The sequence below is a fragment of the Episyrphus balteatus genome, chromosome 3 (assembly GCF_945859705.1).
Source record: "Episyrphus balteatus chromosome 3, idEpiBalt1.1, whole genome shotgun sequence".
Lineage (NCBI taxonomy): Eukaryota > Metazoa > Arthropoda > Insecta > Diptera > Syrphidae > Episyrphus > Episyrphus balteatus.
In genome coordinates, this window is record NC_079136.1 from 97,777,577 (window position 1) to 97,804,362 (window position 26,786).

Genomic DNA, 26,786 nt, shown 5'->3' on the forward strand with positions numbered 1-26,786 from the left:
GAAAAGATTATTTATTGTCCTGTTGACATTCTAATAGCTACTTATGATAAATCTGATAAATCTTTCAAAATTTGTCTTAATTTGTCCAGATTTAATTTAAACTCATCAACTTAGCAAGAAGTCAGATATGTACAACTTATAAGTAGCTTAATAAAAAACACATTCCCAATATTCAGAGAAATTTTATGAAGAAATGACCCGTTTCAAATGAAACGAATGTGAAATAATTGATATTTTTTATAAAAAATGTAACACAATTTTTGTGTATCTTTCTGGTCAATGCGAGATACAGATTCAATGTATAAACTAAAATATCACATTTTATGATGAAATACGTTTCAGTAAGAACCAAAAATGCAGTTAAAAAAATATTATCTAAAAAGCTTTGAAATTTAAAATTTTTATATTATGACAAAAACAGAAATATTCTATTTCAACTAAATTTCAAGTAAAACTTTCAAAATTTTTCGCTCAATTTTCGGCATGTCAAAAAAAAATTCGCAGTACAAAACAAATTTGAGAAATGATATTATAGTAAACCATAAACCACGTTGGAAGCAATGGGTCGACGCAAATGCCAAGCCGAAAGTCTTGACAATTCATAAGGCTTCTCCAATGCCAACACGATTTCGTAAACCTGGTCCTATGAGGGAAGAAGATTGGGAAAGATTTCACAAATGGATAAATCAATCAATGACCAAAAAGTGTTTGCCAAATGACCAAGCTACAAAATCAAGAAAAAAACGATCCCAAAGAAAACCACTCCAAGAACGTTTAAATGAACTTGCACTTCCAAAGAATAAATGTGAAAAATATAATTCATCATCACCTCATGTTTATACTTTTAAACCCATCACAAATAGCTCAAGGAAAACAGTAATTCACTCTTCCAAATGTGTAAGAGTACCAAAATGGTGGAATCACGAAGAATCAGAAATGAGTTTTTGGCGTGATATGAGATTTCCTATTAGTTATAGAGCTTTTCAATATCAAATTTCAAATCGCATTGAAGACTTGGCAAAACCTAAGAAATTTCCAATTAAACCACATTGTCCTGTACCAGAACCACCAGTTTTTGAACCAATTGAACGAGTTCAGATGACAAAGCAACAGTGGAAGGAACATTTAAGACGATTGGAATATTTGAGTGATTCGAATTTCAAGACTACTAGAGTTGAGAAAGTTTTAGAAAAAATGAAACCGGAGATCAACAATAAAGTAAAACTAGCGTCATCGTATGGCTTGAGAGTGCATTCGTATGCAAAGGACTTGGATGAAGTTTAAAGCTAATGCCACTTTACACGATAAACAATTTGCCACTGTTTTTGACATTTTTTTAACAATTTTTTTTATTTCAAATATTTTGACAAAATATGTGGCAAGTTGTCACTCGTAAATGAGGCAAAAGTCAAAAATGCAATTCAACAAACATTGATAACTTAAGTAAAAAAATAAATTATTGTATTATACATTGAATTAAGGATTTGTTTATTTATGAAGTTATTCTGTAAAAAAAAAAAAAAACAAACAAAAAAAACTAAACTAAACTTTGGAGACTCACCTCCACCTTAAAACTGAACCGATTTTCAAAATGAATGCGATCGCACTATACGATTTTTTTATTTATTTCAATTTTTTTTAAATCTGACCTGGGAAATTAGTATTTGCGGACATGAGATTTTTGTAAGGTTTTTGAGGTAAGTTAAAAAATATCCAAACAAAGATTAAAACAAAACAAAATAAGCTACAAGCACTACGTCCGAGGTTGTACGAGGATTTTTAGTGCATATTACCCTAAAATTTTCCCCTTTCGCAAAAAATACCATTTTTCATAAATATATATCTTTTCTTCATTGCATTGTTTTAATTTATACCTACAAAATTTGTGTTACTCTACCATAAACTGTAAAGCTTTTTTGATAGATTTTATCTGCAACTGAAACTGAACGTTTCAAAAACGGAAATGGATTTCATCAAAAAAAAATAAGTAAAATGGTAATTAAAGTATTTAGACATCATTTATTTTGCCAAAACTATCAATTTTTTCTATTATTTAACTTTAGTTTTCAAATCAGCTGGAGTTTGTTCATAACGTTCTTTAATTTCTTCTTGACAAAAATTCAGTACGATTTTTGATTTTATAGACGAAAAAGCCTAACAATATAATTATTAAGAAAATTTAACAATTTGAGCGAGAAAAAATGTTTTCGTAATTAATTTTGCTGACACTTGTTCAGAATTTTTTTTTGTCGTTCCTGCAGATTTTTCAAAACATTTTCATGGCAACACTGCTCGTCGGGTCTTTTTTTTTTTGTTCGACGTTTTTTTTTCAGCCGGTTATTTTTTCGGTTTTCGTTTTTTTTTTTTTTTGTAAAAACCGGTTTAAACGGGGAGGACGAAAAAACCGAAAAAAAAAAACGGTTGACTAAAGCAAAAAAACCGAAACCGATTTAAACTGGCTGGTTTTTCCCATCCCTAAAAAGAGGTATTAGTTTTTTTAGATTTCTTGATTTTAGGTTTTTTTGGAATCAGCATGTATGATATGTGTATATAATACCATTGTCTATATTGCTAATTTTAAAAATCTCAATTTCGCAGTTTGACCTTGAAAATCGTGACTTGCGGACATGAGATTTTTCTAGACTTTTGGGGTAAGTTATAGAATGCCAAAACAAAGATATTGAGCAAAACAAAAATCTATTAGCATTCATTTCGAGGTTTGCCCTTTTCTGCCTTATTTGACTGTACTGTTCAGCCAATAAAGACACAATTCTGCCGCTAAGAAATGTTCAAAAACTAACTTTACCAATGCAATATCTCACCACCAAATTGCAACATTGTGGCGGTGGGGCACGAAAATGTTCCGGCCAAGTTTTCGAATCCAAGCCTCTAGGTTCGAGATGACAAGAGAAAACCATTGCTTCAAAGAGCAAGTTATATAGAGGATATCAAATCCTTGGGTCTAGGCGACTAGGGCCTTTACACAAGGATCGAGTCTTAAACAGAGAGCCTTCATAGTTCGAAAGACTCTTCTGTAAATGAATGTCTATACCACTACAATTAAGATCGATGAAGAATTTTGACGAACAAATATAGCGAAGTGCAATCTTCAGGTCAATACTTCAGGTTAGTTAGACCGATGCCAATGAAAAACAGACTGCGAGCTCCATTTTTGGCAGAAAGGAGGAGTAAAATGTGACCGGGTCTAGGGTAATTTTTTTCTAATTTTCTTGAAAGAATCTGGGGCCAAATCGTCGCATCCGTTGACGAAACCTCAAACGTACGAAAGATAATTTCGTGATACATTAAACGAGCACAGCGATTGGGATGACGGTATACGTTAGAAAACAGAACGAAATTTTTGGTAGAATCTACAACTGCATAGGCCAAAATATAATTGGGTGACAAATTTGACTTCGTCGACCCCTATGCGAAGATGGCCGAGCGGTCTAAGGCGCCTGACTCAAGAAGCAATGTTGCTTTCTAAAGATATGGGAGAGTAAATGACGTGGGTTCGAATCCCACTTTTGGCAAGAATTTTTTTTTATACATTTTAAGAGTTTTATTATTTTTTTGACTAATCACGTCGTTTTAGTTTTATAGCCTTTTCACACCAAGCCAAAAACGCGGTTTTTGCGAAAAAACCCAAAAACCTATATCAAAAACACAAGTTTTTCCATACATTTTCCATAAACCACAAGTTTTCGTAAAACACAAGTTTTTGATTAAACTCGATAAAAACCTGAAAATGAAAACATTCAACTCCAAACGAAATAACCAAACAAACCTTTTGAAGAATTCAGCACAAATTCAGCAGACAAAAAAAAAATGAGAGCAGACAAAAAAAAAAAGAACTGACAGAATCAGCTGTTTTACAAATGCAGTTTGTTGATTTTTGCAACTGGTAAGAAATATTTTTGTATTCATTAACAAAATATTCTGTATAATTAATCAAATTTCTTTTCATTAATTGTAGAAAATGGCAGAGCAGAAAAAAACAAAAAAAAGATGTCCAAACGATCTTCTTCATCAAAAATCTCTTCTCAACTTTACTAATTAAGCTATCTGGATGCTACTTCGAAGTCGTTTTTTTTCCTTGTATTTGGTGTCTCAAAGAGGAAGAAACTTTGCAAAACTTTTATATATTCCTCTGTTTTATGTTAATGAATTAAAATTATTTATTTAAATTGTCAGAGTTCCTTTTATTTGATTAATTTTGTGAGCTCAAGCTGATTTAAGCAATAAAAATTAAATCCCATCGAAAACTTGACATTTGGATGTCAAAATATTTTAAACGTCAAACAAAAACCTGTAAACTTGTAGTGTGAACGCTTTTCAGGTTTTTCAAAACTTTTTGCCATAAACCGCGTTTTTGGGTTTGGTGTGAAAAGGCTATTAAAATCTAATTTTTTTTTTTTTCATATTATCCTAATTTGAGGAATTATTTTTTCTTAAATCATTGGGGGTTGGTGCTGGTGCTTTGAACTCTTTTGGTGAAATTTATTTTGTTAATATATTATGCCCTAACGTATGTTTTCGTGATTTCAAACAGTTTGATTATTTTTAAAATAAGATAGGTAATCTTATATTTTAATAACTTTTTGAACCCGTTAACAATTTGTTCGAAAGCTTCAAACCAAACGAATGACATTCCGTTCAGTTTAATACGAAGTCGTTTGCTGTACGTATGACATCATGCCAAATGAACAGATTTCGTTAACGAGTTACTCGCTAACGTATGCGACGATTTGACCCCTGGTTCAGATTACCCAGAAATATGTGTGCTAAGAAATTGTACTTTGATTTTTTTTTTTTTTTTTTCAAAGATCACATTCTGCTCGGAATTCACTTCAAATTGAATTTCATTTGTTCAAAATTTTTTCGTTATAGTTTGTTTGTTGTGTAAATTTGTATCGTAATTGTTTGAAATGCCTAAACCGCACCATCATACTGAACCAGCAGTTCGAACCGTGCAATCGCATCAAAATGATTCAAACGAAAAACCAAGATCAAGATGGGATATTTGGGCAGCTAAAAATGCTCTTCCGAAAAATCGATACTACCCTAGGCCAAAATCAGAATCTACACGTTTTCAAAAGCCTGGTCCAATGTCTACCAAAGATAAGAAAAGATTCCTCAAGTGGGCTATGAAGAGATCTCTTCCTAAGAAAATTGAACAAATTCAACCAAAGACTAGTGAAAAACCAATAACGAAAAGATTACTTCAACGCAAACAAAAAAATATGGCTTGTATGATGCGTCGAATTCAACTATTGAGTGTACCAAAATGGCCACGTGATAAACACATTCCCGCTCCACAACCAATCTATCCATATTCGCCAAAGATTCATTATAGAAAACCACCACATCATGATAAAGGACGACCATTTCAAAATGTTTTACTTCCACATTGGTGGTATCACGAGGAGCTGGAAATTGATTTCTGGCGATGGATGAGATTTCCCATTAGTCGCTGTGCTTTAAAATACAAGATCACTTGCAATACTGAAAGAATGGCGATTGCAAAAAAATATCCTGTCAAACCTCACTGTCCGTATCCACCGCGTGATTATTCACCACCAGATCGTGTCAAAATGAAACCAAAACAATGGCGGAATCATTTAATAAGATTGGAATATCTTGCAGATGCTAGTTTTAAGGTGACTCGCCAGTTTAAAGTTAAAATATAAGGGTTTAAAAAATAAAAAATTAATTTTTTTGTCAATTTGTCAACAAATTCTAATAAAAACTTGCACTATTACGATGACCATATTGACAAAAAATTTTCTGACGAAAATTATTGAGTTTTTTTTATCTGCTAACAAGGCAAATACAATTTTCAAGTTTTGTTTTGTCTCATTATAATGCTTGTTCTGAAATTACTGAACTTAACACGAGGCTTTTTGAACTACATACTAATTCAGAATTATTTTCAAAGCTATTTCTCCAATACACTCTTTCGTAAACTTTTTAATTTTCTTGAAAAAGTGAATTGATATTATAAATAGTTTATACTTATTTAAATAAATGTATGAAATTTCGAAAAGCGTTGCTAATTTTACAAAATTATTTAATTATTAGTTTTTATTAATTTCAAACAAAAAACAAAAAAAAAAAAATAAATATATGTATTTAAACAATTTTTCAGATATTTTTTAAATTAAAGTTTTAAAAATTCATGAGTTTTAAGTACTATTTTGACCATTTTAATAAAATTAACATGAAGTGAAGACGATTTTTTAAAATTTCTTTTGTTAACGGTTAATAAATCAACAATATTATTTATTTAATCAACATAAATTAAAATAAAACTTATTAAACAGCAATTATTTTTATAACACGTGAAACAAAAATGTTCAATGTATTTTAAGTACAATGTTGTAGAAAGAACAAACATCTTTTCAAAAAATTAATGGAATTTAATTTCACATTTTTCATATTTTTTTTTTTTTTTTATGAATAATTTTCTTGAAATCTTGAGAGGGAACAATCTTGAAATCAGTTTCTCTTCAATCGTTTTCTTGAATCTTGAAAAAAATACATCATACCTTCAAAACAAAAAAAAAAATAAATAAATGTTAAAACTGAAAAGGTATGCTTGTATATAAAATTAATATTTTATATAAACGTGTTTCCACGATAATACTTATGTTAAGCAATAAAGACTCCACTATTTAATGAAATTAAAAAAATAAAGAATTTTATGTTTAAATTTCCTTCAAGATTCAATGAGTTGGAACTCCTTTTTTTTTTAAATACTATCCCGAGTTTTATATTTATCAAAAAAGCTAGATTAAAAAATTAATAATAGATTTCAACATTATTTTCAATAAATTCTTATTTTTGTTAGAAAAAGAAGATGACGGGAATCCCACGTATAACTTTTGGATTTCAAAGAGCAGTTAAGAAGCTTTTAAAATAATTTAAAAAAAGTAGTTTTTAATTCAAAACCATTTCAGAAAAACCTATTTTTAATAACTGCTACACGACTAATCCGATTTCAATAATTTTTTAATGCAAAAATAGAGTTCAAAAACAACATATTTTTAATAATTGCAATTGCAATTGTCTCCTTTACAAAAAAAAAAGAAATGTCGCCTGTGTATTATACCTTTTAATTATAAAAGTATGCATGAATATGTTTATTTGAAAAAAAAAAATCAATAAAAAATTTCCTAAAATGTCATAATCCATTCTGTCTCAAATATTCAGATTAAAATCTATTAAAAATGTTTCTATTTTACTCCATTTTCACATTTGTGCTTTGTCGTTATAAATCTTAAATACCAATATTGCCCACTCAAGTGTCACGCACTCAGAGATAATGTGCACTGTTAAACTAGGCCTCAGAGTTGTTTTAAATGAGTGCACAACAACAAAAAAAAATGTAATAAAACAATGTTCCAAATTGTTTCACCCAACATTTAACTTTGGAATTAAATAAGTTATCGATTAGTTAATTATTTCAATTTATATGTAATTGCAACTTTGACTTGAAGTGTTGATGTTGTCGATGTAAGGAGAAAAAAAATTAAACGGATTGACAAGTACACCTGTTGAGTTTTTTTTGTACAACCAATTAATCAAGTTGAATTTATTTACACTTCATTGCCCTAATACCTAAATGGATTTTTCTCTTCACACGATTGTACATTAATCGATTTGAAAGAATATACTTTAACCATGGATTTAAAGACTATATGACACTCGCAGCCTACTTAGAATGAATAATTGAATATTTTATGTTTTTTTAAGTTCTGTGAAAAAATAAGTAGGTACATATGTAATATGAAAAACTTCAAATAATAATTAAGTAGAATGGAGAACTACTTGCTAAAATTATTTATTGTTCAATGTTAAGCACCTTAAAAAATGAAAAATGAAAAAAAAAAAATAAGATAAATACTTTTTAATGAAGTGCTTCAATAACTTTTTATATTACCAAACTTTTTTTCAGTATTTTTCTCAAACAAAATTAAAATTATTGAAATGCTTTGAGGTCTAAAAAGTTATAAAAAAACTTATCATAAATTGTAGTGTTAATAAACTTAAAAAATGGCAATATTTCTATCTCGGAATGGAACGGCTCAGATTTTAAAATACCGGTAGTTACAAATACTTTACCCACTTTGGCCGTATGTATATTTAAATTTAAAATCAAAAATTTTGTGAAAAAACATTGTTGGCATCATTTTCTTTTCGTAAGCAAAATTTTTGAAAAAAAAAACATGTTTATTCATAAAAATTTAAGTTTTTGTTAGCAGAGACGAACTCTGAGTTACTGAGGCCCCGAAGCAAAACAATTTTGTTTTCTCTTTATCAAGTAAGGCATCAAAAGAAAGGTCTTTTTAAGCTCTATTCTTTTTTGAGGTATGGTTATGAGTGATTTGCATTCAAAAAATTTTGTTTCCAACAATTGGATGCAGATATTTGGGGACCAAAGACTTGGAACAAGTTTTTTACGGACTTCCAAAAAGGAGAGGTATTCAATTCGTCTGCATTTTTTTTGTTTTTGTTTTTTAATGTTGACATGGTTGACTATAAAAATTCTAACTTCTCTTGAAGGCATCTTTGAAATGAGATTGATAGGTCATATGAAAGGTGAAACAATAAGCATGGTATAACATATTTTATAGGTTTTCAAACAAAAAAATTGATTTAATAGCATGAGAACATACAAATAAATATTTTTTTGCTTTTTTTGATGAAATTTCATCGAATTAAAAAAACTAGCTCTTTTTGTAGATGTCTCATAGACCTGATCAATATATATATTCTGAGCTTGGACAATAAGCTTTCAGATGGTGTAAAAATTTGTACAGGTTGTTAGGGAAAAAAATGGATTTAATAGCGTGAGAAGATAAAAATACGTGTTTTTTTCCTTTTTTTTGATGGAAATTGATCGAGTTCAAAAAATTCTAACTCTTTTTGTAGATGTCTCATTAGGGTGTCGGTTATTTCCCAAAGTGATGTTTTCGGGGGTGCCACCCCCTAGATCGAAAGTTTAGGACCTAAATAAGGGGAATTTAGAAAAAAAAAAATTTTTGGAGGTCATTAACCCGTGCCTCTAGGGTCATACTTTCCCCATACAAATTTGTATGGGAAATTTTTAAGTCATACATAAAATTTTTTTCCTCTCGAGTTAAATCATATTTTTTTTAATGTTTGATAATTCTGGTTGGAAAACAGTTACTTTAAAAGATCAAATTCAAAATTTCCCGTTAAACATTTTTTTTTATATTTTATTTCGGTTTTTGAAATTATTAGCTTTATTCGTAGTTTTTGCTTTCACCTATCACACAATTTTAAATGCAGTTTTATTGGTTTTTAATTCTTTTCAAATATTGCATTCAAAAATTTCAATTTTTTGAATTTTTTTTTTTTTAATTTTTGCCGTTTTTATACGTTTAAATTTATTTTTCTCGAACGACAAAAGATATGTTTGCAATATTTTTATTGAATTTTGTTTAAAAATTATAAATTACATCAAAAAAGTTGCAAACAAGAAAGGGTAAAGTATTTAATAATATTTATTTATTATAAAAACGGCAAAAATTTCAAAAAAAAATTTCAAAAAGTTGAAATTTTTGATTTATTCACAAATTTTTGAATGCAATATTTGAAAAGAATTAAAAACCAATAAAACTGCATTTAAAATTGTGTGATAGGTGAAAGCAAAAACTACGAATAAAGCTAATAACTTCAAAAACCGAAATAAAATATAAAAAAAATTTTTAACGGGAAATTTTGAATGTGTTCTTTTAAAGTATCTGTTTTCCAACCAGAATTATCAAACATTAAAAAAAAATATGATTTAACTCGAGAGGAAAAAAATTTTATGTATGACTTAAAAATTTCCCATACAAATTTGTATGGGGAAAGTATGACCCTAGAGGCACGGGTTAATGACCTCCAAAATTTTTTTTTGCTAAATTCTCCTTATTTAGGTCCTAAACTTTCGATCTAGGGGGTGTCACCCTTGAAAACATCACTTTGGGAAATAACGGACACCCTAGTGTCTCATAGACCTGATCGAAACATATATTTTGATCTTGGACAATAAGCTTTCAGATGGTATAAAATTTTTTATAGGTTGTTAGGGAAAAAATACATTTAATAGCGTGAGAAGATAAAATAACGTTTTTTTTTCGCTTTTTTGATGAAAATGATTGTTTTCAATAAATTATTTTTATACTTTTTGCGCATTGTAAAAAGTATGGCTTTATTCTTTAGGAAAATTTTGTTGTAAGCTTTTTAATGGTTTAATTTTTTTTTTTTTTTAATGATTTTTTAAGGTTTTTAAGGTTTTGAATTGCACACATGATTTTTTTAATTTTCCGACTATTTAAAAAAGAACTTATATTGTGGCCACTTTCCACAAATTGACTTAGGGAATAACATTGAAACATTAAACAATGTTAAAAACTGAATACAAAAAAGATGCATTTGATGAAAATAACTTATATTTCATATTTTTTTATCTACGACTTGTATCAAAATAATACTTACTAAATGACCCACTAACTGACTAAATCCATATATTCCTTTCCAGACTCATAACTAAACCTCCTTTTGATTATAGACTTGAAGACATTACCCGTAGTTAAACATGCTAAGCCTATGTCGGTCGATTGGGTGCATACATTTTGTTATTTTGTTTGTCCATATCGCAATCATATTCCCATGTTATGCCGTATTCTTCAAAACATATTGACAAGATAAATAAAACAACATACAATTCTGTTTTTTTTTAGTACAAGAAGATATTCATACACGCAATAGAGTGAAAAAAACATTTGGAAAGTTTTGGAAACCACAGGCATAAATAATAACAAAAAAAAAAAAAATGAAAAAAAATAAACTTGTTAATTGTCGAAACGATTCACATTGCAGATTAATTACTGCCGATATTGTTACATCCCACGTGAAACATAAACACACACTCAACCCAATTGCCAATTGCAATATTATATTTCCCCTAAAAATGAATAAATAAATTACAAAAAAAGAAAAAACCGTCAGCACTAGACAGCCTTATGATGTACTAATTTGATAGTTTGTTTGGTTGGTTTTAGTTCGACTAAAAGAGTTGCTCGTACATGGGGATATTTATGTGAAAAAAAATGGCCAAAATGATTTTAAATTTTATTACAAATAATGAAATTATTGAGAAACAACAATTTCACAAAGTTTGAGATAGGAAAAATAAAACTATTTTTGGCAAAATTTTATCATCAAACATCCTCATGTATACAATACCTGGTCGTGCTGATCAACTATCCAAATACAAAGACTACGCCAGTAATAAAATCGTTAACCATTTTCAACTACTGGGTTCGAGTTTCTCCTTAAAGTTTGACCCAAGCGAAAACTACTTCCAATCTGAGTAGGTATAACGTACTTTTGCCAATTATTTGGCAATAAATATTCAATTTGTAAAGGATTTGATTGCAAGCTAATTTTTATAGACTAAAACATTTCTTTTGGTTTTAGTTTTTTTTAAACAACTTACTTGGTGATGTTCGTCGAAGTGGTGTATCACCATCAACGATCAAAGCCTCATTGCTGGATTCATCATTTCGCATAACTGGAGTTGCCCCGGGCACAAAAGATTCTGTATGCGATAGCTCATTGCTGGGAATCGGACTGTTGGCTCCAACATCAATATTTGAATCATCGTCTACTTCTATTTTGATGCGTTTAGCTGCTTGAGTGTCGGGTGTAGAAGTAGAACCATCAGCAGGTTGAATCTGAAAATGAAAAGTATGTTTAGAACGTGCAAAATAGAACAAAATAAAAGAAATAATGAAATTAAGTGGTTGGGTAAATTTTCTTAGCGACTGTCAGTTGCAGAGAAAAAAAATTGTCTTGAAAAAAAATTATTTTTTATGTAGAGTGACGAGACAAATTGGTCAAATATTTTGCCTTTTTTCAAAAAGTTGTATTATTTGCATAAATGATATCGTTTTATTTTGTATTTTTCTATATTATGCAACTATTTGTTTTCCTCATTTAAATCTAAAAAAAGATAGTATGTACCTATGAAATTGGTGTTTCACAGAGAAAAATAGACCACATAAAATGGAACAAAAACAATAAGATTTCTCTATGGTTTTCATCCAAGAAGGAAACCTTATTAAAACAATCGGGTTTTCCTTATTGTTTTAAAATCTGCAAAAAAATAAAAAAAAACGAAGACAAGGCTGGGAATCGAACTGGAGACTTCAAATCATTAGTCGCCCACCTTACCACCTGAACCAACGTGCCATGAAAATATTGATGGCGATTTTTGTTCTAGTGCTAAGTTGCAAAAAAAAAACAACTTTTCAGTCAAATTTTAATAAGATTTTCTCTATAAAAATAATAAGAAATCTCCTTAAAAAAACCTTATTAATCGTTGATTTTAATAAGATTCCTTATGAAATGTATGGACGGTAAAACAATATGGCAATCTGTTAGTTTTTAGCGGGTCATATTTTTCTCTGTGTTGGACTTAACCAATTCTGCCCGTTTTGGAACAATGCTATTGTATCAATATTTTTAGTTCTCTACAAAGCATTTTTTTTTTTTTTTTTTTGGAGGAGGTATTTACGACTTTAAATAAAATTTGAACAAATAATAAAAGGAATTTATCTTTTATACCAAGGCATACAAAAAATCAAAAGGGAAAATATCACTGTTTTACTTTAAATACATAAATATCGAAGTTTTCAAAATATATATGTGCTCACTTTAAATGTTTTAACATTATATTTAAAAAAAAAAAAAAAAGATTCTTAAGACAAACCTTAGGCTTATTGCATACAACTCTTAGGTTTTTTTGATTTTCTCATTGAATAATGTATTGAAAATATTATGTGAATATTTCAAGTGAAATAAATCCTTTTCAAGTTATTTTATCATCATTGAAAGGCTTTCTGACCCTCAATAAACATAAATCGTTCCATATATGCATTAATCGATTTTAAATATTTGAATAGATGTTTTTCTGAGCTTCGTTATTTGAGAAAAACTGTAAAAAGGATAATTTTTACACTGAAAAAAAAAACAAAGTTTGATTTTTAAAGGGTTGTTAATTTGAAACAAGTTTTTTTGTTATAACTTTTGAACTAAGGTTGGACTAACGAAAAAAAAAAGTGATGTAATTTGTTGGAATCAGCATGATAATTAACAAAAAGTGGAAAAAGCTTTTCTAGGTGATTATAGGGCAAACCAAAAAATCAATGATTTTTACACTTTTAAAAATATTTGTATGTTGTGGTTTTTAAGGTGAAATGTCAACACAAGCTTCTTAACAGGAATGTTATATGGACTATATTCAATCAAGTAAAAATTGTAAGTCAAATAAATAACATTTGAGGCGCAATACAAACACCAGTGGATTTAATTGTTCTTAATTATAAATTTAAAAAAAGGTCACTGTGGTGTATGCGTACCTACTTTATTTTTGGTGTGGTGAAAACTTAGCGTAGGATAGCGAAAATAAAAGTTGGGCTATTCTAGCCTTACCTTGAGCAAAAAAAAAAACAAGATTTTAAACTAAAAATAGTGGAATAAAAAAAAAAAAAAACAAAAGTTGGGCTATCCTGGGCTAACTTTGGGCAAAGCAACCACAGTGCAAAACCAATAATTTTCAAACTGAATAAAAAAAATATTTTTTGTGATTTTTTGAGGTACAAAAAAAATAATTCCGTTATAATTTTAAAACTAAGGGTGGGCTAGCGAAAAAAAAATCTTGGGCTATACTGGGCTAACCTTACGCAATTGAACCAGGCATGTTTGAAAATTTAGAATTTAGGGGTGCCAACTTCACATAGCTTAAAAAAATTGGTCGGCAGCTTCAAACCCAAAAAAAGGAGCTTTGGAGATTTCGGACCTGGTGGCTGAAATAGATTCTTTTAAAGTTTTGGCCAGGTAAATAAGCAGATTTTCGGGCTTGGATTTTCAAACAGCAATTAATAACAGAAAATGTTGTAAAAATAAAAAACCCAAAACAGAAACCGAGTCGCTGCTAGTTGCGTTTTCGTTTTAAAGCATACCCTCACAAAAAGACTGTTTTATTTGCGACACTTAAATAAGAGGCAGATTTTTAATTAAGATAAAATTAAAACGCGACAAAATTGATTTTAGTAGGTAAAGAAAAGTGAAACTTTAAAATTATTTGCACATTTTATTTCCCATGAAAATGCAGGAATAAATATGCTGTACTCCTTTGTTTGAGTATTTGGGGCTTGATTTCAAGCATTTTACTAAAAAAAAAAAAAAAAGCAACGTAACTCCCTTACATACTACTTTGTTGAAACCTCAAGGGCACTCCTCTACTCCCTTTGGCCAATTTAATTTTTAAAACAACATTTTTTTTACTATTTATTGGCTGGTATTTTTTTCTAAAAGGAAAACACTTATTTGCAGACCAAAAAAAAAAAAGATACAAAATTGTTTTCATTGTAAAAAGTAATCAAGTGCATTCTTGTTGCTCTAATTAAATGCAAAATACTTAAACAGTAGCAATAATTCCAGATCATTTATATACTGTATCATTAAAAAATCCGCACGTAATAATTTTATTCCATTCATTCAGAAAATAGGTACACATCAGATACACCCTTTTTGCAATAATAAAAAAAAAAACTTCAAAACAAAAACAGAAAAAAAAAACTATGATTGTTGGTCAACAACTTACGATCATTCATTCATAGAACGTGGCATCATCCGGTGTGGAAGCAAGCAATGATGAGGCGCAAAAAAATTAAAAAAAAAAAAAAAAAAAACAACTTTAAATCCAACCAAGCAACTAAGGGACCAATAACAGCGACAACAAGAAACACTGGTCACAAGTTTAAAAGGGAACCAGCAGCGGGACAGACACAAAGTAGTTGTCAATAAGTCTTGTACGGTTTATGATTTCCAAAGCGTTCTTGTTTCATTGTATGTATAGTTGGGGAGATACACCTAGAAGGGTATACAATTCTTGTTCTTAGTTAAAGTGTAGCAAATGTAGACGAACTCTTCATCTTCGTCTGATACCATTTCTTGTGGTATATGAAGCATTTTTTTTTTCTTCGTCTTCTTCTGTTCCTTCTTCAGTAATAATAATCAGTCTTCCATTGAATGAACAAAGTCATCTACCGAGACCGTTGATGGCGATGCCAAGAAGACACGGCCCTGTCTTCTTCCCTTGTCTAGAAATCTCGATTAACTTTATGAAAAAAAAAAAAACTTTCCTCTTATATAGTATACAATAAAATTTATTTTTACTTCATATAACAATAAATTAAAAAATAAACAAAAAAAATTAAGTATACGACTCGGTCGGACGAACTTGCTTTGTACAAGAACACGACAAGACACAATAATTGAGAACAAATAAAATTAAACTGCAGGTTCATGGCAGACTTCTATTTCACTTTCTTCTTGGTTGTCAAGCTTGAACGTAAAACAATCATTTTGCGATCTTGATTTTTGAAATAAAAGTTAACACCGAGATCAAATCCCAGAAACCGATTTTTTTTTTAACCAAAAAAATAGTCCCTTAACCGGAGATTATAATAGGTATGCAAGTACAAAAGTACCTATACAAAAGGTTTGGACTGATCTTTTCGAACAGCCTTCTTTCATTCAAAATTCTTTCATTCAAAAATACTTGTATTAGAAAATGACAGAAAAGTTGAATTCACTTGTTTTTGAATGAAGAAACAACCAACATAACAATATCAGAATGCTATCAAATTCTTATACAAAACAGGTATTCAATGGAAAAACAATTAGTCCTCGGATGCACCTTGACATTAGCCGAAAAATGGACCGTGACGCTTTTACACTCATTAGGAAGAGAACCGAATGGACATATGAAAACATCACAACCTTATTATTTACATCGTAACATCACACACAAAAGTAAGTATGGAAAAATCCACCTGTTCGGTTGACCAAGTCGTGAAGCAGGTTCAAGCAATCGACTGAACGGACAATGCACAATCGTACATCATCTATATGAAATCGAATAATAATTGTATTATGAATTTCCCGAGGGCCATTATTTTCTCCAAAATTATAATTTATGGGGAAGTGGATACGCTTGCATTTAATGGATGTGTTTATGCTGATGGTCATGGTAAGCGTGTGTATTGAGGTAGATTCGGTTGCATTTTATAAGGACATTTATACAACGGTTGTTTTTTAGGGTAAAATTATTAGGTATTATGTGAAGGACCGAGTAATATTCGTGACAGGAAACGGGTGTGAGAGAATCCTTGAGAGAAAGTTGTGTATAGTTTTTGTTTTGTAAGAAAAAGTAAAAGAGAACACGTTTTTTTTTTTTTTAATTAAATGCCAACAACAGGTTTTACTCGTAAACATGTGAATTTTCTTTTCCATTCTTGAAAAGTAAGTGTTTAAGAATTAGGTGTTTTGTTTATACAAAAATTATGTTAGTTTTGGTGAATGGCCCAAAGTACTAACAAATTTAAACTTGGACTAACTTTTCAATATTTTAACTAGTTTAAGATCCAAAATTAATATCTTAGTGTAGAATTTCCATCGAAATATGCATTTAAAGGGTTACACAATTCAAAATGCTGGAAAAAGTTTTTTTTTTGGATTTTTTTTACTTGAAAGAAAGTTGGTAACAAAAAAACTTCATAATTACATAGGTTATGATTATGAGGCAAGTATTAAAATGAAATTACAAAAATGTTGATAGAAAAAATATTTCAAAATGGCGTCTTTTTAGTGAATCTCTGTATGCACCTTGTAATAATAACAGCTCTAAGTTTTGAATCTTTTATTTGAAATTTAGTACAAATCCAAAAAAACATCCCGCACAGAATTAATACCATTTAATGCGTGTTTTTTCTAATACTCAGTAGCACTCATTTTTCATTTTATTCGCAAAACAATAATAAAAATTACACAAGTAAGTATGTATTTGTTTTTATTGTTTTTCGAATAAAATAAAAAAGAGTATCTACTGAGTTGTAGAAAAAACGCGCCTTTAGAAAATATTAAAACTTGGGTACCTATTTGAAAAGTATTTTAATTTACTTGTCGTTTTTTTTACTCAAAATCAAAACTATTGCTTATACGTAATTTAAAGTTAAAAAAAATATTCAAAACTGCTTGTGTTATGACTTCGTTTATTTACACTTTAATTACTCAAAAAACGTAAGATTTCATGTAACATTGATTAATCTTACGTTTTTTGAGTAATTAAAGTGTAAATTTGAATAAATAGGCCAAAATTGTAAACAATGATAAAAATTTTTTTTCGAATTCAAGCTTTTTTCATTTTTTGAATTTTACTAGAACATGTTCTATAGTATACTAATGTACAATTTTTTTACACCATCAGAAAATAGACATTTTAACGAACGAAATGCCCACCGACTTTTTGAAAAAAGCTGATATTTTGACACGTGAATTTTCGATTGAAAATTAGGGTGTTTTTTTGGTATTACGTCAAAATAAGGTGAACAAATTAATATTTTAAATCAAATTAATTACAGTGTATTTGGGTAAGTTTTCACCAAATTTCGTAGAAAAATTTTTGTTTTTAAAAAAGATAAAAATAAAAAACCAAAAACTCGGTTTTTTGAATTTTTCACATAAATTTTGAGGTTATGTGAAAAAATTGTTGATACAAAAGTTGTAGATCTTTTTATTATCTACAACTTTGCCATACATTTTTTTTCTATAGGATTTGTAGTTTTGCCGGAAATCGAGATATACCATTTTTTACCATTATAAACTCAACCCACCCACTTCCCGAACTCGGCTCTCCCGTAATTTATTTTTCCTTTAATTTTCATCATATGCACCTCCTTTTCCAATGGGTTTCATTCTACTATGATTTTTTTTGGTTTCAAAAATTATCGACCCTGGTCTACTATGAAAAGGACCTTTATTTAGTTGTCGGTTCAATAGTTGCGGTTTTTAAACATAAGTTACATAACGGAAAGAAGCAAATTATTCATTCCACGTGCTTATAAGATGTTGATTTCATGCAATTCAGTGTTTATGTTTTTTTGTTTTCATGTTTTCTAATGTTATTTGAGGTATAATTTTAAAAATTGTTGATGCACTACTTAATGCGTCGGTGATGAAATTTGATGCTTTTTTCGTGTTCAAATACCTATCTCAAAAAATGTGACTTGCTGGAGAAATCTCGGTTTCGGAGCAAACGCGAAAAATTCTTTTTAAAAATCATTGTTTACCAGTGTTTTTTATACTTTTCACTCAATGATGTGTTTGAAATTTAAATTTTTATAGCTGATGTTGATGTAGTTCGCTAAAAAAATAGACCCTTGACTAAAAAGTTTTAAAATAGTCGAAGTTTTTGGAATTGATTTCAAATCCATACCTGCAGGTTCAGATTATTTCGGATACATACTAAAATCGGTAGCTTCTATCGACAACTAAACAATATTTTTATGTTGTTATTTTTTTTCATTCAATGTAGGTTCTAAAAATGATTTTCACAAAATCTTAAAGAAAACACGCAGTTTTTTTTTCAAATCCGCAACTTAAAATATATATAATAAAAAGAAACAAAATTAATTCGACCTACTTTGGTAGTGAGCCTCCTTTTCTTTTCGCTGTTATCCTTAGGCAGTACCTCATCAGATTTACCCTCTTCTGTCTTTTGACGATCTATAAATAAAACAAAAAATAATGTAGAATTAAAAATACACAAAAGAAAACAATTAATGCTTTCTGAATAGTTTGTTCAATAAATTAGAAATTAAAACAGTGCAGTTAACTTGCTTAGGTACAGTCGAAAACTCATTTTTGTTTTGCTTATGTATCAATCAAAAATATTTATAATGACAATAGATCTTTTTTTTCTCATTATTTTTCCAAGTATGTATCGACTTAGAATTGTTTAAGAGTTAATTTAAGATTTTATTGAATGTGTCTAGTCTAGTGAACCGAACTGTATACTTACACTTAAGTTCTATTTCTTCGTCATCCAAGAGCAAAGACACCACTTCCTTTGGCTTAAGTGTATCTGGCTTAAAGTTTCCACCACTTATAACCATTCGTTGGATCTGAATGTAAAATAAAAATAAAACAAACACAAGAAAACACCATTATTATCTTTTATCAAATGAAACAATCAGAGCCATTGAAATGTAAGAGAAGCAGAGAAAAAACCCATAAAATATTAATAATCTCATAAAACGGGCGCCAATTTACTATCCAACTACCAAAGATGGGTAATTGTGTATTTGTCTATTCTTTCTTTGTCTTTTTTTTTCTAATTTCTATATTTTTTTATTTTTTTTGAAGATCACACGCCCGCCTTGCTGCTATCGGAACCAAGCTTCCGGTTAGAATTTACATAAATAGCATTAAAAGTGATCATGTTCCATCGCATTATAGCATCATAGCACCGCATGCAGCACGTGCGCAACAAATGCGGGCAAGTACATACAATCGGTTGGTGGTTGTAATGTATTTTTTTTTTATTTTTATTATTATTATTTTTTGTAGTGCTCTTTATTGTGGTAATTTAATTTTTTTCTTACAAAACGTACATACCTCACTCTTTTCCCGCGCTCGCTGAAGAATCCTTTCTTCGATGGTACCTTTGCAGATGAGCCGGTAGACGGTTACCTGTTTGGTTTGTCCCAGACGATGTGCACGATCCATAGCCTGTTGATCGACAGTAGGGTTCCAATCGGAGTCATAGAAGATAACCTAGAAAAAGGGGTTAAACAGAATATTAATTTGTATGCAGCAATATAAAACGGGGGTTATTTTTTTTTTCTTTTAATTCAAAAGATATTCATTCAAGACTTAAATATATTATTTTTGTTCAATTGAGAGAAGGGTGTCTCTTTTATCGTTCATTTTGATGCACGTGAGGAAAATTGAAAAATAAAATATTTCAAAAAGATGCGCCAATGAGAGACAATGATAATGGGAACGAAATTCATCCTTTTTTCGTAAAGTGCATAAACGTGATCCTTTTATGTTAAACTATTTGAGCCGAATGGATTTTTCTTTTCTTGTCTTCTTGCCGAATCCAATTACAGGAGTTAAAATGGAGGGAAAATCATGTTCGATATATCCGGTGGATGTATAATTTCTAGCTACTGGAAGGACATTAAAAAAAGGATAATATACATTTGAAAGGAGACAGGAAATCAAAATGAAAAGAGTACGAGTAGCTTCTGTATAGAAAATAATTCTTTGAGAAATTATAATTATGGTCCTTGAAAAAAAAACCTATTTTGGTGCCAGGACAGACTGATACGAAAAATTCAATTTGGAAACCATCCCACCATATTTGAAGACAAACATAAAGATCTACAAGCGTGAGAATAATTTTTCAAACTACTCAAACTTATCAAATACAAGAGATAGTATAAATACAAGTAAAGCTCATACTAAGTATTAGGGCTGCTAATTTACACGGTTTTAGTCTCCTCAGTTTGAAACCTCCGTCACATACTAAGCGATTCCTATTGACTCTTTCCTCAAAAGGTAAGCTTAAAAATGGTGTAAATTAAAGATAAGTTGATACTAAAAATGACAAATAAACGGTTTAAATAACACAAGTAAAAAAAATCTTAACTCTTTTTTAATAAAGGAAAACGTTTACAAGAAATTTTTCAACAAAAATGTATGAGTTTTTATAAACTAAGGCCCAATTTATTCACTGTTCGATTATATACAAATTTTTATTATCCGTTACGCCGATACACAGTGGTGACTTTCGTGCTTTTTGGCGTCAAAAATAATTTTTGAAGTAAAGATTGAAAAAACATGAAATATGTAATAAAAAAAATTGTTCAGTAAAATTGAATATTTAATTTTAGCTGAACCAAAATATACAGGGTGATTCAGAAGTAATGTGCCAAAAAGCTAGAGCGTGTAGATTAGGTCGAGACAAGAAAAAAATCCCCTTCGTTTAGCGGGGAGGGGCAGTTAAAAAAAAAAATTGACTTATTTTGGAAAAAAATCCATGGGCGGCGAGCACCCCAGACATAGTAACAAAAATTGTCAGGTAAGTTTTCAATTGTGGGTTGATCAATTCAGGGTTAATCCAATACGGTATCGCTTTAATGTATCCTTACTTAAGTCTGAATGTTTAAAAAATAGTTGACGAATGATTAATGTTCATAAATTAATTTATCAACAAGTCCAGCCATGTAAAATCAAAAAATAAAGAGGTTTTTTAGAAAAAAGTAGTTTTGGTTTTTTGTTAATTTTTCGAAAATCACAAGATATTTTTAAATCTTGTTTTCTGTTTTTATTTCAAAATAAATAAGAGCATCGAATTTTAAAAACTAAATTAGTATTTAATTACATGAAATTTTGAAAAAAATTACTTTGACATTTTTTTTTCCAATTTTTTTTCAAAATTTTGATTTTAAAAATTAATTTTTCAAAAACTCTGCCATAAAATGGATTTGTTTAAAATGTTTGTAAAAAACTAGGGTTTTGGCTTAACAAAAAGGTATAGCACGTTATTGTAAGTACAACCGTTGATTTTTAATAATTTTTTTTCCAAAATAAGTCAATATTTTTTTATATTGCCCCTCGCCGCTAAACGAAGGGGAATAGACCCCATCCTCACATACGATTTTTTTCTTGTCTCGACCTTACCTACACTCTCTAGCTTTTTGGCATATTACTCCTGAATCACCCTGTATATTTCTAATAGATTATAATTTTCTTTATTCGAATTTGAAGTAAAAAAAATCTATGACGTCACGTATTTGAGATGTAAGAACTTCAAGATGAGTTTTTTGAAACAAAGTAGATTTTTTTGACTTCACCACAATTTCAAAATTCTTGGACATATTAATAACTTTGAAAGTGCTATATTTCAAGACTTAAGTTACACATAAATTAAAACAAATTTAGTCACTTTCATGGTGATTTGTTTCAAAGTTAAAAACTAAAAAACTTCTGAGCTGACCGTTGGGCTCGAAACCACAATGCCGGCGTTGCAGTCATCTACTTCCTCTGTGCCATGGCCACCTGCTTATTGGTGATCAAACGAGGATTATATTGCAGCAGTTTTGATTTAGGTGTCACTAACCCAATTGAATAACGTTACCTAACCTAATCAAATCTTACCCAACCTAACCTAACAAATTGAGAAATCTTTAAGAGACTGTATGAACACTGGGGCCAAGATAAGAGCAACTAATTCTCTACCTCATTTTAACTCTTCTGACATATCAATTTAATGTATTTTGTCCATTTGTTCGAGTTATCTCATTAAAACAAACGCTTTTGTTTAATTTAAGGCTAGGCGCACACATGCGATTTCAGTCGTGCGATTATTCAGTAGCAAAAATGGATCACACGGATTTCAATGCCGGTGAACACACATGCTTCTAAAAAATAGCCGCGATTTAAAAATTGAAAAATGTCCCATTTTTTTGGCGACGCGACTGTCGCAAATTAAAATGGAACAAATGGATCAGTATAGTTGTGCACACACTTGCGACTAAACTGAAAACGACTAAAAAGTAGCAGTCGCAAAGAGGCCAAATCATGCGCACACATGCGATTTTCAACCACTCGATTTTTTAGACGCAAGAAATGAAACACATTATTTTAAATGAGAGCGCACAGACTTGCGATTTTAAAATCGCAAAGTTTAAAAAAATGGATCCGGTTCTATTTTTCGCGATTTTTTTTGCTGCACATAAGGATATATTATAAAGTATATAATGCACCTGCCCGCGCGTGCGACCCTTGGAACAATTATTTTAAGTACAATAATGGATATACTAGAAAGTGTTGTATAGTGGATAGTTATAAACCATAGGAAATTTAAAAGGACAATTCCATAGAATTCATAAAAGAGAAAACCCTCAGAAATTTACCCAGTACTATAGAATGAGTATACAATGCTTTGGTGAAATAATGGTACTCGTAGGGCCTAAAATAAGATACAAACATACACATTGCAGAGAATCTATTTCTATTTCTAATCTGGTAAACAAGCTGTCAAACCCTTACCAAATTTTGAGACTTGTATCACTTTACCACTTTTACCAGAGCTTACATTTGTTCCATGAATTCACCTTATCATAAAATCCGATCGTAGATACCATTTGTATGAAATATTCCATTACGAACGGATTTCGTGATTGTTTTCTTTGCGGTCATTTGACCATTAGATTTGAACAGTGAGTATCTCCTGGCTCTTTTGATTTTGAGATGATGCATTTTATCGAAACACGGTCAACTCTTTTTCGACCAAACATAATGTTTTTTCTTGCAATAAAAAATAGTCGCGCGATTTTTTAGTCGCAAGTGTGAGCACGGTTATTTTATGTTGCGACTGCGATTTTTTAGTAGCAACGACTGAAAATCGCATGTGTGCGCCTAGCCTAAATCAAAATAAATTAGAAAACCCCTTAAAGTGTTAACTTCACAGTATGGGTTCACTGTTAATTGCTTTTTAACACCTTTGTAGATAATAACTACCGGAACATTGAATAACCCCCATTTATAAGTTCAGATTAGAAATTTAAATTCGCCCACCTTATTAACAATCGTCAACTAACGGAACCTTCATTAGCATTTGAATAAAAGTCAGTTGTTTTTACAACAATTTTCATTCCTTCAACCAACTGTGTGTTAGAATGATGATCGAAAGAACTACAATCGCAGCCATTTTGTTCTTGTCAAGCTGTCATGGCTCGTCAATATTTGAAAGGACCTTTAATCTCCTGCATCAGGAACCTCCACCACCACCGGCAACCAGTCGATTTGACGTCGCTACACGTTGGATCGAACAGAAATTGGATCAGTTCAACGAGAGCGATACGAGGACATGGAAAATGGTTTGACAGATGGAAAATATGTGCATTTTTTTGACATTTAATAATAAAACTCATCCATCATCCAAATAGAGATATATGGCGAATGAACAGTACTTCGAAGAGGGAGGACCGTTATTCATATTTGTTGGCGGAGAATGGGCAATTTCAAGTGGCTATTTGACAGGAGGACACATGCATGATATGGCAAAGGAACATAAGGGATATCTTTTTTACACCGAACATAGATACTATGGACAAAGTAGACCAACAAGGTAAGAATTTTAATTAATTTGCAATGTGATTGTGATCGATTGAATTTGCAAAATTTAGCGATCTTCAAACGGAAAATCTTCAATATCTAAATGTCAAACAAGCTTTGGCTGATTTAGCACATTTTATTCGAACTGTCAAATCAACAACCCCGGGAATGGAAAATTCAAAAGTTATTTTGACAGGAGGTTCCTACTCAGCGACAATGGTGACATGGTTTAAACGTTTGTATCCGGATTTGATAGTGGGAGCTTGGTCATCAAGTGCACCACTTTTTGCAAAGCCTGACTTTGTTGGTAATTGTTCAAAAATACTGACTTTCTTACAAAATGTTTAAGACTTGAGATTTCTAACAGAGTATAAAGAGGTTACTGGACGATCAATTAAACTAGTCGGTGGAGAAGATTGTTATAATCGAATCAAAAATGGTATCGAATCCATTGAGCAAATGTTAACCGACAATCGGGCTGCAGAAATGAGAAGCCTTCTTAAGATATGTGATAATTTTGACGAAAACAATGATTTAGACGTTTGGACTTTCTTTAGTCAAATTTCGGATGTATTTGCTGGAGTTGTTCAAACTCATAGGTAAAACATTCTGTTTAAAAAATGCATACAAAATTAATTATTTTTTTTATAAAGTAAAGGGAGTATTGAAGGAACTTGTAAAAGAATAATGGAAGGTGAAGATGATTTGACAGGTATGTCAAACTTCATAGCTTCTTTTAGTGGATCTTCAAATTGTTCAGAAGTTTCATATAAAGACATGATATCTGATCTGAAAAAGGCTGACAACAATCCTAATAAGATGTGTAAGTTGAAAACTATCACCAGAAAAGAGGAGCGAAGTGATATAAAATCAATTTTAATAACATTTCAGATCGACAATGGTTTTATCAAACATGCAATGAATATGGATGGTATCAAACTTCTGGTTCTACAGCTCAACCTTTTGGAAAGAAATTTCCTTTAGATCTTTACGTGAATGCTTGCCATGATATTTACGGTGAACAGTTTAATAATAAAACTATGCATGAAAATGCAGAGAAAACAAATGAATTTTTCGGTGGTCTTAACCCCGGGGTGGAAAATGTTTATATAACTCATGGTGAATTGGATCCATGGCATGCTATGGGAATAACTGATAGTGATAAGGCTACAATGATACCATGTAAGATTGATACTTCAATTTATAATCCTTATTCCTAAAATTATATTTTTGTAGTACATGCACATTGCAAGGACTTTGGTTCAATCAAGTCAACTGATACAGAAGAAATGAAAGCATCAAAGGAAAAAATTGCAGAATTAGTACGCAGTTGGTTGAAGCCTGAATCTTCATAATAACCAATTGTAGATTTTTAATTTTTTTCATAAAAAGTAAAACAGTCTATCCAACAATCTGGTGTTTTTCTTAGAATCTAACAACTTTTGATACCATATGCGTCAGTTAGAATATTTTGGACAAATTTAACCGGTCAGTATGCCGATTTGGAACGTATGCTGAACGTGTTGATCAAAATAATGTGGAGTCAGCGTAACGTTTATGTCATTTTTCTGGTAGAATCGCCATTTAAGAAGCTTATTTTAATCGGTATAACATTCTGCAAGTTTTGTTTTAGGTGCTCCTTACCAAAGTAAATCGGTTTCTAAGTTTTTATTTTTGTTTTGTTAGTAATTCATCATTCTAAGGCGATGTGCTTCAGCATCCTTCGGGATACGAAAAACTTCCGGCCATTAGAGTGTCCCGCCATTTTATGATGATTTTAGTTTTTGCAACTATCTCATTGAAAGAGGTATCAAAAGTTGCGTATTAACGAGTAGCTCTTAAATAAATAGACTCGTTAAAAGAATTGATGTTTGCGATTTTCTAATCAAAAAGGGTATGAAAAGATCTGCTTTAAAGTCTGAACTCTATAAATAAATTAAATTTACGGGTCTATTTAATCTTTAGAGGTCTCAAAAGTTGCGTATTAAAGAGAAGAGTCTGAGGGTATACTTACTTTTTAATTTCTAGATAACTTTTGGGTCTCTACCACCGATTATATAAATGTTCTATTTGTATCCTTTAAAGTCTTTTAAAGCCCGAAAAGTTATGATCAAATTAAAAAGTAAGATCATATTAAATCCTACTCGTTAATACGCAACTTTTGATACCTCTTTCGATGAAATAGGAACAAAAATCATCATAAAATTATGGGACACTCTACCGCCCATACAGCGTTTTATATGGAATTTGTCCGTCACACTCATAGTCTTACCGCAACCAAGCATTGCTTAAACTATTTTCGTCATGATTTTCAATGAAGCGTTTCGCTTTCTTATTAAAATGTGGCGTATTGAAAAAAAAATAAGGTCCAATTTATAAATTAAAAAAAAAAATATTTTGTAACCCATGATAACGATAGGTACATGTCATAGAACCGTTTGCTTGATTTCTGACTTTCTACTAAGGTCCAATTTATTCACACTCCATTAAATTTAAAGTCGCCATTAAAAAAGGGAAATTTTAAAATTTGTATGCGATTTGACAGTTTTATAATTTTTAATGGAGCCTTTAAAAATAATGGAGAGTGAATAAATTGGGCCTAAGGTCCAATTTATTCACACTCCATTAAATTTAAAGTCACCATTAAAAAAGGGAAATTTTAAAATTTGTATGCGATTTGACAGTTTTATAATTTTTAATGGAGCCTTTAAAAATAATGGAGAGTGAATAAATTG

General features: G+C 30.3%; 4 protein-coding genes across 5 annotated transcripts in view; 3 read left to right on the top strand and 1 right to left on the bottom strand.

The window, feature by feature from the left end:
* LOC129913203 (chromatin-remodeling ATPase INO80) overlaps window positions 1–26,786 on the bottom strand; it is a 53,294-nt gene that overhangs the window by 9,279 nt on the left and 17,229 nt on the right. The window contains exons 10-14 of one of the 2 annotated variants that reach the window (XM_055991760.1): window positions 19,540–19,698; window positions 18,944–19,046; window positions 18,566–18,648; window positions 11,513–11,750; window positions 6,281–6,548 (exon numbers count right to left, since the gene is read on the bottom strand). In XM_055991760.1, the coding sequence (XP_055847735.1) occupies window positions 6,499–6,548; window positions 11,513–11,750; window positions 18,566–18,648; window positions 18,944–19,046; window positions 19,540–19,698 (633 nt within the window). In that variant the 3' untranslated portion in view covers window positions 6,281–6,498. Of the gene's footprint in view, window positions 1–6,280; window positions 6,549–11,512; window positions 11,751–18,565; window positions 18,649–18,943; window positions 19,047–19,539; window positions 19,699–26,786 lie in introns of those variants that run through there. The other variant, XM_055991759.1, reaches the window with a different exon arrangement.
* Window positions 385–1,476, top strand: LOC129913207 (uncharacterized). Its single transcript, XM_055991763.1, has one exon. The coding sequence runs from the start codon at window positions 484–486 to the stop codon at window positions 1,282–1,284; it is 801 nt and encodes a 266-aa protein (XP_055847738.1). The 5' UTR covers window positions 385–483; the 3' UTR covers window positions 1,285–1,476.
* Window positions 4,827–5,797, top strand: LOC129913208 (uncharacterized). The gene has a single exon (XM_055991764.1). It carries the CDS (start codon window positions 4,929–4,931, stop codon window positions 5,688–5,690), a length of 762 nt encoding a protein of 253 aa, XP_055847739.1. The 5' UTR covers window positions 4,827–4,928; the 3' UTR covers window positions 5,691–5,797.
* On the top strand, window positions 23,474–25,443 carry LOC129913205 (putative serine protease K12H4.7). The gene is made up of 7 exons (XM_055991761.1): window positions 23,474–23,813; window positions 23,883–24,064; window positions 24,123–24,358; window positions 24,419–24,650; window positions 24,705–24,874; window positions 24,943–25,233; window positions 25,288–25,443. The coding sequence occupies exons 1-7, from the start codon at window positions 23,613–23,615 to the stop codon at window positions 25,404–25,406; spliced, it is 1,431 nt and encodes a 476-aa protein (XP_055847736.1). The 5' UTR covers window positions 23,474–23,612; the 3' UTR covers window positions 25,407–25,443.

Bases quoted from the DNA above. Each gene is read 5' to 3' on its own strand.
- LOC129913207 (XM_055991763.1), top strand. From the start codon at position 484: ATGTCAAAAAAAAATTCGCAGTACAAAACAAATTTGAGAAATGATATT.
- LOC129913208 (XM_055991764.1), top strand. From the start codon at position 4,929: ATGCCTAAACCGCACCATCATACTGAACCAGCAGTTCGAACCGTGCAA.
- LOC129913205 (XM_055991761.1), top strand. From the start codon at position 23,613: ATGATGATCGAAAGAACTACAATCGCAGCCATTTTGTTCTTGTCAAGC. The intron at 23,814-23,882 runs GTTTGACAGATG...TCATCCAAATAG, and splicing joins ATACGAGGACATGGAAAATG to AGATATATGGCGAATGAACA. The intron at 24,651-24,704 runs GTAAAACATTCT...TTTTTTATAAAG, and splicing joins GGAGTTGTTCAAACTCATAG to TAAAGGGAGTATTGAAGGAA.